At 59.7% G+C, this 13,626-nt stretch overlaps 1 protein-coding gene across 2 annotated transcripts; it reads left to right on the top strand.

The window, feature by feature from the left end:
- Window positions 1–731: 731 nt before the first annotated feature.
- UNC93B1 (unc-93 homolog B1, TLR signaling regulator) lies at window positions 732–11,256 on the top strand. 2 transcript variants are annotated; one of them, XM_082661294.1, is made up of 11 exons: window positions 732–887; window positions 1,058–1,199; window positions 1,792–1,934; window positions 4,255–4,416; window positions 4,620–4,752; window positions 5,101–5,194; window positions 5,750–5,874; window positions 6,386–6,568; window positions 7,455–7,728; window positions 9,553–9,671; window positions 10,513–11,256. In XM_082661294.1, exons 1-11 carry the CDS (start codon window positions 847–849, stop codon window positions 10,834–10,836), a joined length of 1,740 nt encoding a protein of 579 aa, XP_082517420.1. In that variant the 5' UTR covers window positions 732–846; the 3' UTR covers window positions 10,837–11,256. The 2 variants fall into 2 exon arrangements, with proteins under 2 accessions (XP_082517420.1, XP_082517419.1); XM_082661293.1 differs by having other exon boundaries at window positions 1,781–1,934.
- The last annotated feature ends 2,370 nt before the right edge of the window (window positions 11,257–13,626 follow it).

Below are 13,626 nucleotides of genomic sequence, written 5' to 3'. Positions count from 1 at the left end.
AATTTCATGGGCTCTCACTGCAGCCCCAGACCCAGGGCCCAGTCAGGCAGGGGCAGGAGGCTCTGGTCCCTGCTACAGGGTGGTGTGTGTGTGGGGGGGGGTCGCCCCCCTGCAGTCCGGCAGCCCCCACAATCTCGGCCTCCCAGGGGCCCTGCCAGAGCTCCCACTTACGGGTGCCCAAAGGAAGCTCAGGGTGAGCGGGAGGTGGGCACGGGCTGCCAAGTCCTGTGGCGGGAGCCCTCTCCCCCCCCACCCGCTATGAGGGCTCTTTGCTGACCTGCAAACACACCAAATGGGTCAGGGATGACAGTGGTAGGGGTAGGGCTGGAGGTGGGGTAGGGATGACAGTGGTAGGGGTAGGGCTGGAGGTGGGGTAGGGATGACAGTGGTAGGGGTAAGGCTGAGGGGAGTTATTATGGGCCTGGCACTTTCCTAAGGTTTTGCATTAACTCAGTAATCCCGAAAGAGCCCTTGGAAGTCGTGCTGAGTATCCCTGATTTACAGGTGAGGAAATGAGGCACAGAGAAGTGGAGTTAATCCCCAAAGTTACAATACCGGAAGTGGCAGAGCTGGGATTCCAACTCGCACCTCGCATTCCTGAGGCCGCGATGGACGCACGGGCGCTCCCCTACACACACGCACACGCACACGCACACGCGCTGGGCACGCCCCCAGCGGCGCCAGGCCCTCCCCTCGTGGAGGAGGTGGGCCCCGGGGCGGGGCGAGGCAGGTCCCGGCGCCCGGAGGAAGTAGGGGTCCGCTGCCGGACTAGTCCTCCGGCTGGTCCAGCCATGGAGGCGGAGCCGCCGCTCTATCCGGTGGCGGGGGCCGTGGGTGCGCAGGGCGATGAGGACCAACTCGGGGTCCCAGACGGGCCCGAGGCCCCGGTGAGCGGGGACGGGGAAGGCGTGGCGGCGCGGGGACCAGAAGGGCCGGGGTCTCCCCCGCGGGAGCGGGATGCGGCCCCAGGGCCAGGGGGGGTGCCGGGGGCGGCCGGGGATGGACGCGGGGCTCCGGGGGTGCAGTGGCCGGGTTCGAGCGCCGTCGTGCCCCGCAGCTGGACGAGCTGGTGGGCGCGTACCCCAACTACAACGAGCAGGAGGAGGAGCGCCGCTACTACCGCCGCAAGCGGCTCGGCGTGCTCAAGAACGTGCTGGCGGCCAGCGCGGGCGGCATGCTCACCTACGGCGTCTACCTGGGTAGGCGGCCCGCCGCGCCCCGCGGGTTGGCGGGTTGGGCCTCTGGCCACGCCGTTCCGCCCCGGGCCAGGCGAGGTGGCACGGCCCGGCGGGTTCTGCGCTGGGACCCAAGTCTTTCCCCTTCCCCCCCGCGCGCCCTCCCCAGACCTGAGGTTTCTCAGGGAAAGAGAAACCTTGGGGCCAGTCGGCTCCCTTCCTCTTTCACTTCTTCTGCGCCCTCACAGCTGCAGCTGCGGCCTCCGCAATGGGGGGACGGTGCAGTGTCCCCGGGGCCCAGCCACAGGCTTCGTGAGTGTGTGGGCGGGCCCTGGGCGCCCTGGGCAGGTCTGCTGCCTTCGGAATCAGGGGCGCTGAGGTCCAAGTGGCTGGCGGAGGGGGGGGGCGGGGGCGGGGCGGGGGTCTGGATTCAAGTCGCTGTCGTGGCCACTGGCAGGTAGGACTCTTGGCCCAGCCTGGGCTTCCCCTCTGTCCTCATAGGCGTTGGAGTCGGGGATCCCTTTGGTGCCAGGCTTGCGTTCCAGCCTCTGCTTGGTTGCCCCCAGAGCCAGGTCGCCCCCTCCATGCCTGCTCCCTGTACCCAGGCCTTCTGCAGATGCAGCTGATCCTGCACTACGATGAGACCTACCGGGAGGTGAAATACGGCAACATGGGGCTGCCTGACATCGACAGCAAGATGCTGATGGGCATCAACGTGACCCCCATCGTGGCCCTGCTTTACACACCTGTGCTCATCAGGTGCGACACTGCTGTCTCTATGAGGGCTGCCTCCCTGATCTTGAAGGGGTGCGAGGGCTGGTGGACATGGCGTCTCCAGCTGTCCTGGTGTTCTTGGGGGTGGGGTGGGGAGAGAACTTGCCTACCTGGAGGGGTGAGAGAGAAGGGGTGAAACCCAGGTTTGGGGAAGAAACAAGAGCTTTGCAACCAAGGCACCTTGGGTTTCAAGCAACAGAAATTCACTCAGGCTCCTTCCCTCAGATTGCCCGTACCCCATGTGGCATCATCTTCATGCCCTCCTTTATGGCCTGGAGCTACAATGACCTTTTGAGATCAGGGCTGTGGAGTTTCTGGAGAGAATCTGATCAGCCGGCAAAGCCCAGGAACGCACCGCGAGCCCAACCAGCTGTGGCAGTGTTGAGGGACATTTCTCACTGAAAAGGGTGTGGCTGGGCAGGCGCCCCAGGGGGTCTCCTCCATACTGGAGCCTTAGTGGCATCTGGTGCAGTACAAAAATGCCCTCCACAAGTATCCTACCGCCAGGCAGTAGATCTGTGCTCAGATGGGACCCAGAGATCAGTGGACACATTAGATGAGTTCCCCTGTCTTTCCGAAACAATAACAACCCCCTCACACTCTTTTATCACAATTGCACAAGCAACATTAGAATCGTAATTGAAATCAGAAAAAAGAAAACCCCTCCCAAGCCCTCCAGGCAATCAGCTGACTTTGTTTTCCCAGCGGCATGCATGGATAACGTTTCTGTCCTAGTCAACTGGAGTACGTGTATGGGCGTGCATGTGTGCATGGGCAGTGTCACTTTTGCTTTCTTTTCACTGCACACCTCTTGGCCTGCTTCACAGTGGGGACTTTCGTGATGTTAGCATCTTCTGCAGACGTGGGGGCACTGAACTGTGGCTCAGGGCTGGACGTTGCGGCTCCCTCTTCTTTTTTGCATGTTCCCTTTATGCTTCTGGCTGTTTCCTCATCTTAAAATTAAAGAAAGAAAGAGAGAGAGAAAGAAAGGGAGGGAGGGAGGAAGGAAGGAAGAAGGAAAGAAAGAAAGCCTCCTAGAATAAACTCTCAGAACCGCCCTTACTAGGTCAGAAGCGTATAAAAGGCTTTCTGGCTCTTGAAACCTAGCAGTATTATTAATGGCAAACTCATTTCATTTCCTATGTGCTGGGCGTTGTATAAGCGTATGGCATTCCCTACAACCAAGGTGGATGCTCTGATCTTAGACACGGGGAGACCAAGAGGTTGAACCCATCCGCACAGGCAGCAACTGGCAGATTGAAGGTCTGAACCCAGGCAGTGACTCCAAACCCCATGCTTGCCCCCCAACCCAAACTGCCAGGCTGACTTTCCAAAGGGCTGTACTATCTGCATGACCTCTGGCTGTATGTATTCTTTTTAAAACCACAGCCTCACCAGCAATGAGTGCTAGTATTTTTACTTTTTGTGTTTCAAAATTTACAGTGCAGTTTGGGTGCCCTTCCCCAAATAGATCAGAGGAGGCTGCCTGTCAATTTATTATATGGCAAGATAAGGATAGTTAAAGAACCAGGACCTGCAACAGAAGAGAAAGTAATTGTATCAGAAAACCAGAGTCATTGAGCTTTGAGCTTCCTGGAAACTCAGACAAAGAAAGGAAATAATGAGCACAAATATTCAAACAAACAGAACCGGAAACAAAACCAACCCAAAGACCGCAATGGTTGTGTCTAGCCTGATCAGCCTCCAGTGCCCTGAATGGGCCCTTATCCTGTCCCTCGTCAACCTGCCTCTAACACGGTGCAACATTCTCCCAGAGCCAGTGAGGCCGTTGTTCTACAAGAAACTTCCCGACTGACCACAGTGGACTGAAAGGGCAAAGTGCAGAGGGGAAGGGGCGCCAGGGTTCCTCTCCCTGGTCCTCAGTCCCAGCTTGGGACAAGTCCCTCAGCTGTTCACCTGGGTCCTGTAGTCACTGCACGTGGGTGGAGAAGGGGGGCTGACGAGTCAGCCCAGGACACAAATGAGGGTTGCATGTGCCCAAGGGCCACTGACTTATGACACCCTCTCCCCGCTTTATCTCCTCTATCCCTGCAGTGGCCGTGAGAGGCTCGAGGTTGGGGCAGAGCCCACATTACAGGTGTCTGGTTAGAGTGGCTCCCCTGAGGCCACCTGCAAGTCCATGTCTCTGAGACTTATCTTAGGGCCCTCGACTCCAAGGCCAGGGGTCCCTCCCCACCTCATACAGCCTCAGGAGCTGGGGCCTGGCGTTGTGGCCACGCTGCTTTCGGGCTGCAGCGGTCTGGATGTGCGCGTGGTGGCAGCATCCTCATCCTACTGCTCGCAGGTTTTTTGGCACCAAGTGGATGATGTTCCTGGCTGTGGGCATCTACGCCCTCTTTGTCTCCACCAACTACTGGGAGCGCTACTACACGCTTGTGCCCTCAGCCGTGGCGCTGGGCATGGCCATTGTGCCTCTTTGGGCCTCCATGGGCAACTACATCACCAGGTGAGCCTGGTGGGCAGCAGGGTGGGAAACTGGAGACCTGGCAGAGCCTCTCCTGTGTTGCCCACCTCGTCTTGGGGACCTTGGACCAGCCCCATCCGCCCTCTGGGCCTCAGTTTTCCTGTTCGTGAGACATTGGCTGGCCAGTCCATAAGCCTGGGTGCAGAGGTTGGGCTGGGGAGAGCCTTCTCTCCTTTGTGGTCCAGGATGGCCCAGAAATACTATGAGTACTCCCACTACAAAGAGCAGGACGAACAGGGCCCCCAGCAGCGCCCGCCTCGGGGCTCCCACGCACCCTACCTCCTGGTCTTCCAGGCCATCTTCTACAGCTTCTTCCACGTGAGTGCCGTGTGTGGGGACCCTGGGGGTGGGGTATTCCAGGTCCAGAATCACACATTGGAGCCCATTCCACAGTCTTTTCAGCCCTCTAATCCCACTGCCCTTTCTTGAGCCAACTCCTGTTTGCTTACCTCTGGTGACAGAGACCTCATTCCCTCCCTGTCTACAGCGCTGACCAGGAGGAAGTCTTCCTGCACTGGGCATCCCCCCCCAACCAGGCTGCCCCCCGAGAGGTGGGAGGGCTCCTGTTCCCCCAGGGCTGTTCCCAGACCCGCTCCCAGATTGTGCCTGTGCTCCTTGCCCGGTTCCATGCCCCAAGCCTGACCCAAGCTACCCTCCTGCCCACAGCTGAGCTTTGCCTGCGCCCAGCTGCCCATGATCTACTTCCTGAACCATTACCTGTATGACCTGAACCACACACTATACAAAGTGCAGAACTGCGGTTAGTGCTCATGGGGGTGGGGTCCCTAAGGTCTGCTCACCTCCCCCACTGAGTCACCCAGCAGACACTGGGCCCTCAAGGGAAGAAAGGATGCCCTCGCTCACAGGACTCAGGGCTGAGAGCCTGGTGTCCTACAGCTCTGATGACCAAGGCACAGGGCCTTGTCGTTAGGACATCTGATCCAGCTTGGGGTGGTGGTGGGGTGCATCAGGGAAGGCTGCCTGGAGGAGGTGCCATCTGGGCTGAGGCTGCCTGTGGGGTCTCTCAGGGCCAAGTATACCCTCAATGCAGGGCAAATGTATGGAGGTGGGAGGTGGACTGGCTCCCACGGCAGCCTCAGGGCAATAGGGCAGGAGGGAGGGGAGGTGCTTTCAGCCCCAGTGGCCCTCACCTCCAAAGTGCTTCCCAAAGGAACCCTGCCTTTGCCGGCAGGGTCCTTGCCCACCCCCTCTAACCCTCCCCTCCCCTGCCTGCTTTGCTGCATTTCTTTGTGGCCCAGCTGACAGTGTGCCCTGCTCCCTGCCTCACGATGCCCCCCACCCTCCTCTTTCTCAGGCACAAACAGCCAGGGCATCCTCACCGGCTTCAACAAGACGGTTCTGCGGACGCTACCGCGGAGCCGAAACCTCATCGTGGTGGAGAGCGTGCTCATGGCGGTGGCCTTCCTGGCCATGCTGCTGGTGCGGCCCGGGTTGGGGGTGTGACGGGGTCAGATCTGGGGACCGTGGCGGGGAGAGAGGAATGCGGGCTGGGCGCGCGGAGGGCGGGCCGGAGGCTTATTCTGAGTCCAGAGTTAGGGCTGAGTCCTGGGGAGGGGGCCTGAGCCGAGGAGCTGGGCTGGAGGCTCGGAGGTGTGGCTGGTGCCTGCGGACTGAGAGAGGAATTGGAATCCCAGAGGCCAGTAAGAGGGGGTCCAGGCCTGGTCCGGGGTCGAGCTGAAGACAGGGTGCTAGAGGATTGGCTGTGACACGGGCTGGATCTAGGGCCGAGGGTCAGAAGGTATGGCTCCAACCTGGGGGTGGGACCAGGAGGCAGAGCTAAGGCGTTGGGGGCGTGACTAGGTCGTGTCTTCGGGCTGGAGGCAGGGCTCGGAGGCTCATTTGTGGATTTGCCTGGGGGCGGGGCTGGGTCCCGGGGGCGGGGCCAGGATGCCCGGATGCCCGCCCCCCTCCCGCACCTTCTTGCCTGCAGGTGCTGGGCCTTTGCGGCGCGGCGTACCGGCCCACGGAGGAGATAGACCTGCGCAGCGTGGGCTGGGGCAACATTTTCCAGCTGCCCTTCAAGCACGTGCGCGACTTCCGCCTGCGCCACCTCGTGCCCTTCTTTATCTACAGCGGCTTCGAGGTGCTCTTTGCCTGCACTGGTCTCGCCCTGGTAAGGGCAGCCTGAAGAGCGTTGCCAGATAAAATTACACGACGTTCGTTAAATTTGAATCACAGAATAACAACGAATAAGTTTTGAATATATATGTATAAGTATGTACAAGTACAGTGGGCTCTCTGCATTCGCGGATCCGGAGGGCCCACTGTACTACCCCATTTTTTTTTTTTTTTTTTTTTTTTTTTGCGGTACGCGGGCCTCTCACTGTTGTGGCCTCTCCTGTTGCGGAGCACAGGCTCCAGACGCGCAGGCTCAGCGGCCATGGCTCACGGGCCGAGCCGCTCCGCGGCATGTGGGATCCTCCCGGACCGGGGCACGAACCCGTGTCCCCCGCATTGGCAGGCGGACTCTCAACCGCTGCGCCACCAGGGAAGCCTGTACTACCCCCATTTTATATAAGGGACTTGAGCATCCGCAGGTTTTAGTGTCCGTGAAGCGTCCTGGAAACAATCCCCCGCAGACACCAAGGGACAATTGTAGGCCCGGATATTCCCCTCCTCCTTTTCCCTCTCTCCCCCCATCCCGCCCCTACCTTGGGAAAGTTACTTTCACCTCTCTAAGCCTGTTTCCTCATCTGTGAAGTCTCTAATGGCCATGCTGACTTCCAGAGGAGTTGCACTGTTGAGATGGGATAAACAGCCATCAAGTGTTTGGCTCCGTGCGGGTTTCAGCCTTGGTGTCTGGGGACACTGTCCAAGCATTTTCTCACTGTCTGTCCCCGAGGAACCTTCCCACAAGCCTCGGAGGAAGCTGGCCCTGCGGTGGCCTAGAGAGGGCAGGACGTGGCCTGAAGTGAGACCTCGTGGGGAGGGCCAGAGCCTGGGCCTGACCTCCAACCCTCAAACTTCCTGACCTCCAACCCTCATCTCTGTTCCCCCAGGGCTATGGCGTGTGCTCGGTGGGGCTGGAACGCCTGGCGTACGTCCTCGTGGCTTATAGCCTGGGTGCCTCGGCCGCCTCGGCGCTGGGCCTGCTGGGGCTGTGGCTGCCGCGCCCGGCGCCTCTGGTGGCCGGGGCTGGGCTGCACCTGCTGCTCACTGTCAGCCTCTTTTTCTGGGCCCCCGCGCCCCGGGTCCTGCAACACATCGGGGTCCTCTATGCAGTAGCCGTGCTCTGGGGTGTGGGCAGTGCCCTCAACAAGACGGGGCTTAGCAGTGAGTATAGCCGTGGGCCCTGGATGGCTGGGCAGGGGACCCTGGGGCTTCCTCAGGGCGGTTGCGGGGAGCACAGACATCCCAGGGACAGACATGGGGTTGATGGGCACACTGGAGGGCTGTTATGGGGTCCCGTGCACTTGGTGGAGGTAGGTGGGGAATCCCTGTGTGCACTCTAGGGGTGGAAGGAAGTCCCGTGGACACTGCGGGGACAGATGAGGGCTGTGAACACCCTCGAGGCACGCCATGGACATCCTGTGGACCCCCAGGGTGGGCATGGGAGTCAGGGTGAGATCTTGTGGCTCCATGGGCTGGATATGGGGCTCTGTGGACCCCTCTTAGGGACAGTGCAAAAAAACACATTGGGGATGCCTCATTTCATACCAGGGGACAGGGCGCAGCCTGGCATAGTTTTCGTGACACTGGAAGCAGGTGTCAGGGTCTGTGCCCCAGGGAGCATGGGACGCAGCAGGTGGCCCTGTCCACACCCCAGGGGGAAAGTGCACATATGGCATTTTTATGGAGAGGAGCTGGAAGCAGGCTGTAAGATCCCAACAGCAACCTTCAGAGTAGCCGAGTCCAGGCCCCAAGTCTGGGCTGCTAGGGTGGAGGCACTGGGGCCTGGGGCCCTGCTTGCAGAAAGGAGGGAGTGGGACAGAGTTCATCTGTGTGATGCTCTGGGCCCACAGGTGAGCCCTTGCCAGTGACAGGCAGCTGGTACACATGGGTGCAGCCATTTGGGTCTCCCACATCGGCACCTGTTCTGATGGGCCGGTGCCGTTAGCAGTTTTGAGCATCACCCCTATATGGCATGGTGGAGGTCATGCCTGCTGCGGGCTGGGCAGGGGATGGTTCAGGCAACCCCAGCACCCAACATCCGAGAGAGAGAATCAGACACTATATCTGCCACAGGGGATGGAGCCCCACACCCTGGACCACACTGTCCTGGCTGTTTTGCCTCTGGACCTTGAGCCCATGATATGTCTGGACTTGGGCCAGATCCCAGCATCCTCTTCTGCCCAGCTCTGCTTACTCCCTCCTCTTATGCCCCACCCCCCGGGGGGGGGCTCCGTGTCCCTTCACAGCACCCCCATGGGGTACAGTCGCACTGCAGGACCTCAGGATGGGAGTGTCAATGTCCTGAGTGGCTGCCGTGCAGGCTTTCTCCCATTAAAACCTCACAGCACAGCATATACGTGTCATCTCATTTCACAGATGAGAAAAGTGGCTCTGGGGAGTTCACTTACCCCGAGTCACCCACAGACCCAACATCTGAATCCACATCCCTGTGCCAACTCTCTCCACCTTTCAGTCCTGAGAGTGGAATCTGAGTCTCCTGATTCCCTGTCCGAGGCTCTTTCTGCCCCACCCAGGGGAGGATGCTTTGGGAAACACATTCCTCCCTCCCATCTTCAGGTTTGATTTGCAGAAAGCTTGTTGCTACAGCGATTTGCTCACCCTGAGCCCTGGGTGAGGAAAAACAGCCCCTGCAGGCCTGACACTGCATGCCTGGGGTTCGGAAGAAGGCAGGATGTGACTGCTCACAGAACTTCCCACTTCTGAGGCCACAGATGGGTCCCAGAGCAGGCCCGTTGCATCCCAGCAGGGGGGCCCGCTGCTCCAGCCTCTGCTCAGCTCCCAGGCAGCATGATAACCAGTGTGTACACTAGGGGGCCAGCCAGGACTGGTTTACAGCGGCTTTCTGGGTGCTCCTGCCAAGGGCTGGGACCAGCACAGGGCATTGGGGGTCACTAGTGGGAGAACAGCGGCTCTGGGCCCCAGCTGGCACCTCTCCCCTTTCTGCCCCGTCCTGCCCACCTGCAGCACTCCTGGGAATCCTGTACGAGGACAAGGAGAGGCAAGACTTCATCTTCACCATCTACCACTGGTGGCAGGCCATAGCCGTCTTCGCAGTCTACTTGGGCTCAAGCCTGCCCATGAAGGTGAGTGCCCCGCCCCCACTCGACCCCCTAGACAACAGAAACTTCCTGAGTGCCCGCCCTGGCCTCACAGCCCCTGAAGGGCACCACTGCCCTAGGCCAGGTCCTGGGCCAAGTCCACTGGGCGGCCCCACACCCATCACTGGCTTATTACTTACCGCGTCCCCTCCTGCAGGCCTCAGTTTACCCATTTCTGAAAGGATTCACAGTTTGCTGTCTACTTGTGGGCACATCCCAGCCGCCTTGTGGGTAGTTTGGTAACCTGTTCTCTAGACGTTGGGCTCTGAGATGGTTGCCGAGGGTCTGTCTCCCTTCTTGGCTCTCAGGGGTCCTCGTCCTCTGCTCTCACCTACTGGCGGGTCAGTTTAGCAGGTTCCGGCCAACTTTTTAAAAAATGGGATAGAATAGGGAATAGCAGGGAGTATGCCTGTGAATATGTGTGTACGTACTGAGTTATTTACAATGATTTCTGACTGCCTGTTACAGTCAAAACCTCTAAGAAGCATTACTTATGATCCCACATGTAAGGGACAGAGTAATCTAAGCTCTGGTAAGGGAGGGCCAGGCCTCCCTTCACATCTACCCTGTGAGGCAAAGGGATTACCATTACAGTTAGGGAAACCGAGGCCCTGATGGATAGGGTGACCATAAGGGACAGGGCTGGGCAGGAGGGTGCCCAGGAAGCATGGGTGGCGGGGCGGCTCCCAGGAGGAGGGAAGGACAGCAGAGGAGCTGCGGGGCTCAAGTCCCAGATGGGAGTGGGCTTATCGGGGCGAGGGGCTGGGCGGGGAGGGCGCAGGACTGAATGCCCGCGGGTCCGCCGCATCCCTCCCTGTGTGCCCAGGCTAAGCTGACGGTGCTGCTGGTGACGCTGGTGGCGGCCGCAGCCTCGTACCTGTGGATGGAGCAGAAGCTGCGGCGGGGCGTGGTCCCGCGCCAGCCCCGCATCCCGCGGCCCCAGCACAAGGTGCGCGGCTACCGCTACCTGGAGGAGGACAACTCTGACGAGAGCGACACAGAGGGCGAGTGCGGCGGCGGCCGGGGGGACTGCGCGGAGGAGGAGGCGGGGCCCGTGGGGTCAGAGCCCGGCCCCAAACCAGCCGGTCTCTGCCGCCGGCCCTGCCCCTACGAACAGGCGCTGGGAGGCGATGGGCCCGAGGAGCAGTGAGGGGCCAAGCCTGATCGCCGGCCTCGGTTTAACGCGTCTCGGGTCAGGGCCTCTATGATTCAGCGCCAACTTCTGGAAAGACCCTTGGCCCACCCGGGGTTCAGGAACGGCCCTCCCAGAGCCCCGGGCGCTTGGGATCCTCCCCGCAGCCCCCTCCAAGGGAGGGTGGGGCCTTGAGACCTCTTGGCCAGGCCCAGAGTGCCTAGGGACCGCACAGCCGAAACCCTCTTCCGACCCCAGGGGCCGCTCTCCACGACCCCCTACCGGCCCCAGCCCCGGGGCTGGAACCCCGCCAGTCCCGTCCCAGCTCTCGGCTACAGGCCTGGGCCGTGTGCCTCGCCCGCTTTGCACATCCTATCCCCATGGTCCGCCAAGAGGTACGACTTTAAGAACATGAGCAATAAAGAGATTTGTGTATTGTCCTGATCCGGAAGTCTCCTGCTGTGGGAGGACATTGACCACCAGGGGTGTGTGCCTGGCTGACCCTGCCCATTGGGCGCTGTGGCCGTCTGCCTTGATCCGGGGGGTGGGGGGGTGAGGGGGCGGGGGGGGGTCCCTTAAGCCCCGCCCACCAGACTGTCCTGGCTCCCGGAGGCACCACCCCTCCCCACACCAGCTGGCTTTTGCCAGTCGCACCCGATCAGCTCAGGACAAAGAAGCGCTCTGGGTGGTCTGTAGGGACCGCAGCGGAGTGTGATGGGGCTGCCAGTCCCTCATCAGTCTAGAGGATGGGACGAAGCCCAGAAACCCAGGTCCCGCTGCCCCCTCCTCAAGCGTCCCCAGCCCTCATGCCCACCCCCATCCTTTTTTTTTTTTTATCCCTTGGGACGCTTCTGCCCACAGCTCCCCAAGGGACTCCTTTGGGGGCCAAGTCCACTTCTGAGGCGAGTGCAGGTCACCCCGTGTCCAGTGTGGGCCTGGGGCATAGATGTCTGAGCCCAGGTAAACTTGGCTACTGATGTCTCTGGGCTACAGCCTCAGCTGTGATGCCCGTGAGGGATGCAGAGGCTGGTGGGAGGGTCTGACCCCTACAGCCCGAGGGCGCCCCCCACCGTGGGGAGAGGGAACTAAGGTCCCACTGTGAAGAGCTTTGAACGGTGGGGTGAGGACAGGCAAGGGGAGAGTCCTGGATCCCTCAATTGCACCCCAGATCCGTACCACCAAAGCTGGGGGCCACACCATTCCTCACTCCTCACACACCCTCCACCCCTGGCTGACTGCCAGACCCTGGTCTACACCCACTTCAGCGTCAGGTCTCCTAGATTCTTCCACCTGTAAACGGCGGCCCCCTCTCTCCTCTGCCTCATACAGTCCTCTTGAGTTTGGTTCCAGCAGCCTCAGCGGGGGCCCCGGAGCCAGGCTCTGCGACCTCAGGCAGGGGGTCGGCCCATCTGAGCCACAGTTTCCTCCTCGGTAAAGTGTATCTGTGGTGGCACCAAGGTCCCCAGGCCCTGCAGGAAACTCACAAGGGCACAGAGGATATCAGAGCTTTTCTAAAATTTGGACGTCTTCCCACTCTGAGCAAATTAATAGGTTCAGGTGGTCCACAGTTTCACTGTTAGATCACACCACGATCCTTTCATGTCATGTCTTCGAGAAGCTGGGTTTCCTGTGCTTTGGGGATAAAAAGTGAAAATCACTGTGGAATAGGAAGTGAGGCCTGGGGTCTCCAGTCTGATTCCAAGGTTTGAGAAGCTGGCCCGGTGCACACGGCCAATTAGTAAGTCGTGGCGGTTATTAAAGAATGAAATAAACACAGTTTTTCTTTCTCTTGGTGTGTGTTACATTTTCTAAGCGACTACTAAGTTATTAGAGCCTAAGTACTTATTGGTTGGACCTAAAATAACTCACAAATAGAACAGTTAGATATTTCTTTTGGCCTAGGAGCACCATGAAAAAACTCCTGAGACACTGAGGGTTCCATGAACAGGGCAAGTTTGGCTCTTGTTAGCCCAGGGCTGGCTCAGAGTAACTTACAGTGAGTCCCTTGTTGGACCCCGTGCCTCCACCCCCCACCTTGTCCAGAGAACCGGCGGGATCCTTTTTGGACCCAGCCTAGGGAAGGTGATTAAACCTATGGTCTGTGATGCCTGGGAAGGGAACCCCCAGGGTCTGCTGCGAACCAACATGAACTAGATACCAAGTTGTTTTCGGCAGATTCGGGGGTCTTGCAGGCATGGGGGACCGTGAAGGCCATAGGTCTCCTCTCCCCAGCCTCCCTACCAGGTGGTCTCTAGACTCAGACAGATGGAGGGCTGAAAACTGCCTGCCTCATACACAGACTTTCAGTGACAAACAGACCAAGACTGGTCACGCGGTGTGACCAGCACTCTGTCCTTCCCGTTCCCCACCCGCCTCTGGCATGCAACGGAACTTCTCTGACGGCAGATGTGGCAACATTCTCCTGGCAGGATTCCAGCTAAATTCCGGTCAGAGATGGGCAACCAGATGCTTGGGCAATAGGCCTGTGAATGCAGGGCAGGGTGCCATTTGGAAGCGTGTGGGCCCCTGGGCATGCCGGGCAAGGTGGGGGAGGGGATGAGGATGGTTCTACAACTGGTCTCATTTCAGAGTCATTTCCGGTGATGAGCAAATGAAAGCGTGGCCCAGGCACACGGAGGGAGCGCGGCTTCCGATCACATGCCTCACACCAAGGTAAGTTCCCCATCAGAAGACTCCATACCTCCTCTCGCTGCTCCTGGCACACGGACAAGACCCACAGACAGACACACGTAACAGGCCACACCCATGACAAGCAACACACACACACACACCCAGGACAAGCGGGGT

Source organism: Grampus griseus, assembly GCF_964374135.1.
Source record: "Grampus griseus genome assembly, chromosome: 8".
NCBI lineage: Eukaryota > Metazoa > Chordata > Mammalia > Artiodactyla > Delphinidae > Grampus > Grampus griseus.
Note: the sequence above shows the minus strand (reverse complement) of the source record. Positions and strands in the feature narration are given on the sequence as shown.

Bases quoted from the DNA above. Each gene is read 5' to 3' on its own strand.
- UNC93B1 (XM_082661293.1), top strand. From the start codon at position 792: ATGGAGGCGGAGCCGCCGCTCTATCCGGTGGCGGGGGCCGTGGGTGCG. The intron at 1,935-4,254 runs GTGCGACACTGC...TACTGCTCGCAG, and splicing joins TACACACCTGTGCTCATCAG to GTTTTTTGGCACCAAGTGGA. The intron at 4,417-4,619 runs GTGAGCCTGGTG...TTTGTGGTCCAG, and splicing joins ATGGGCAACTACATCACCAG to GATGGCCCAGAAATACTATG.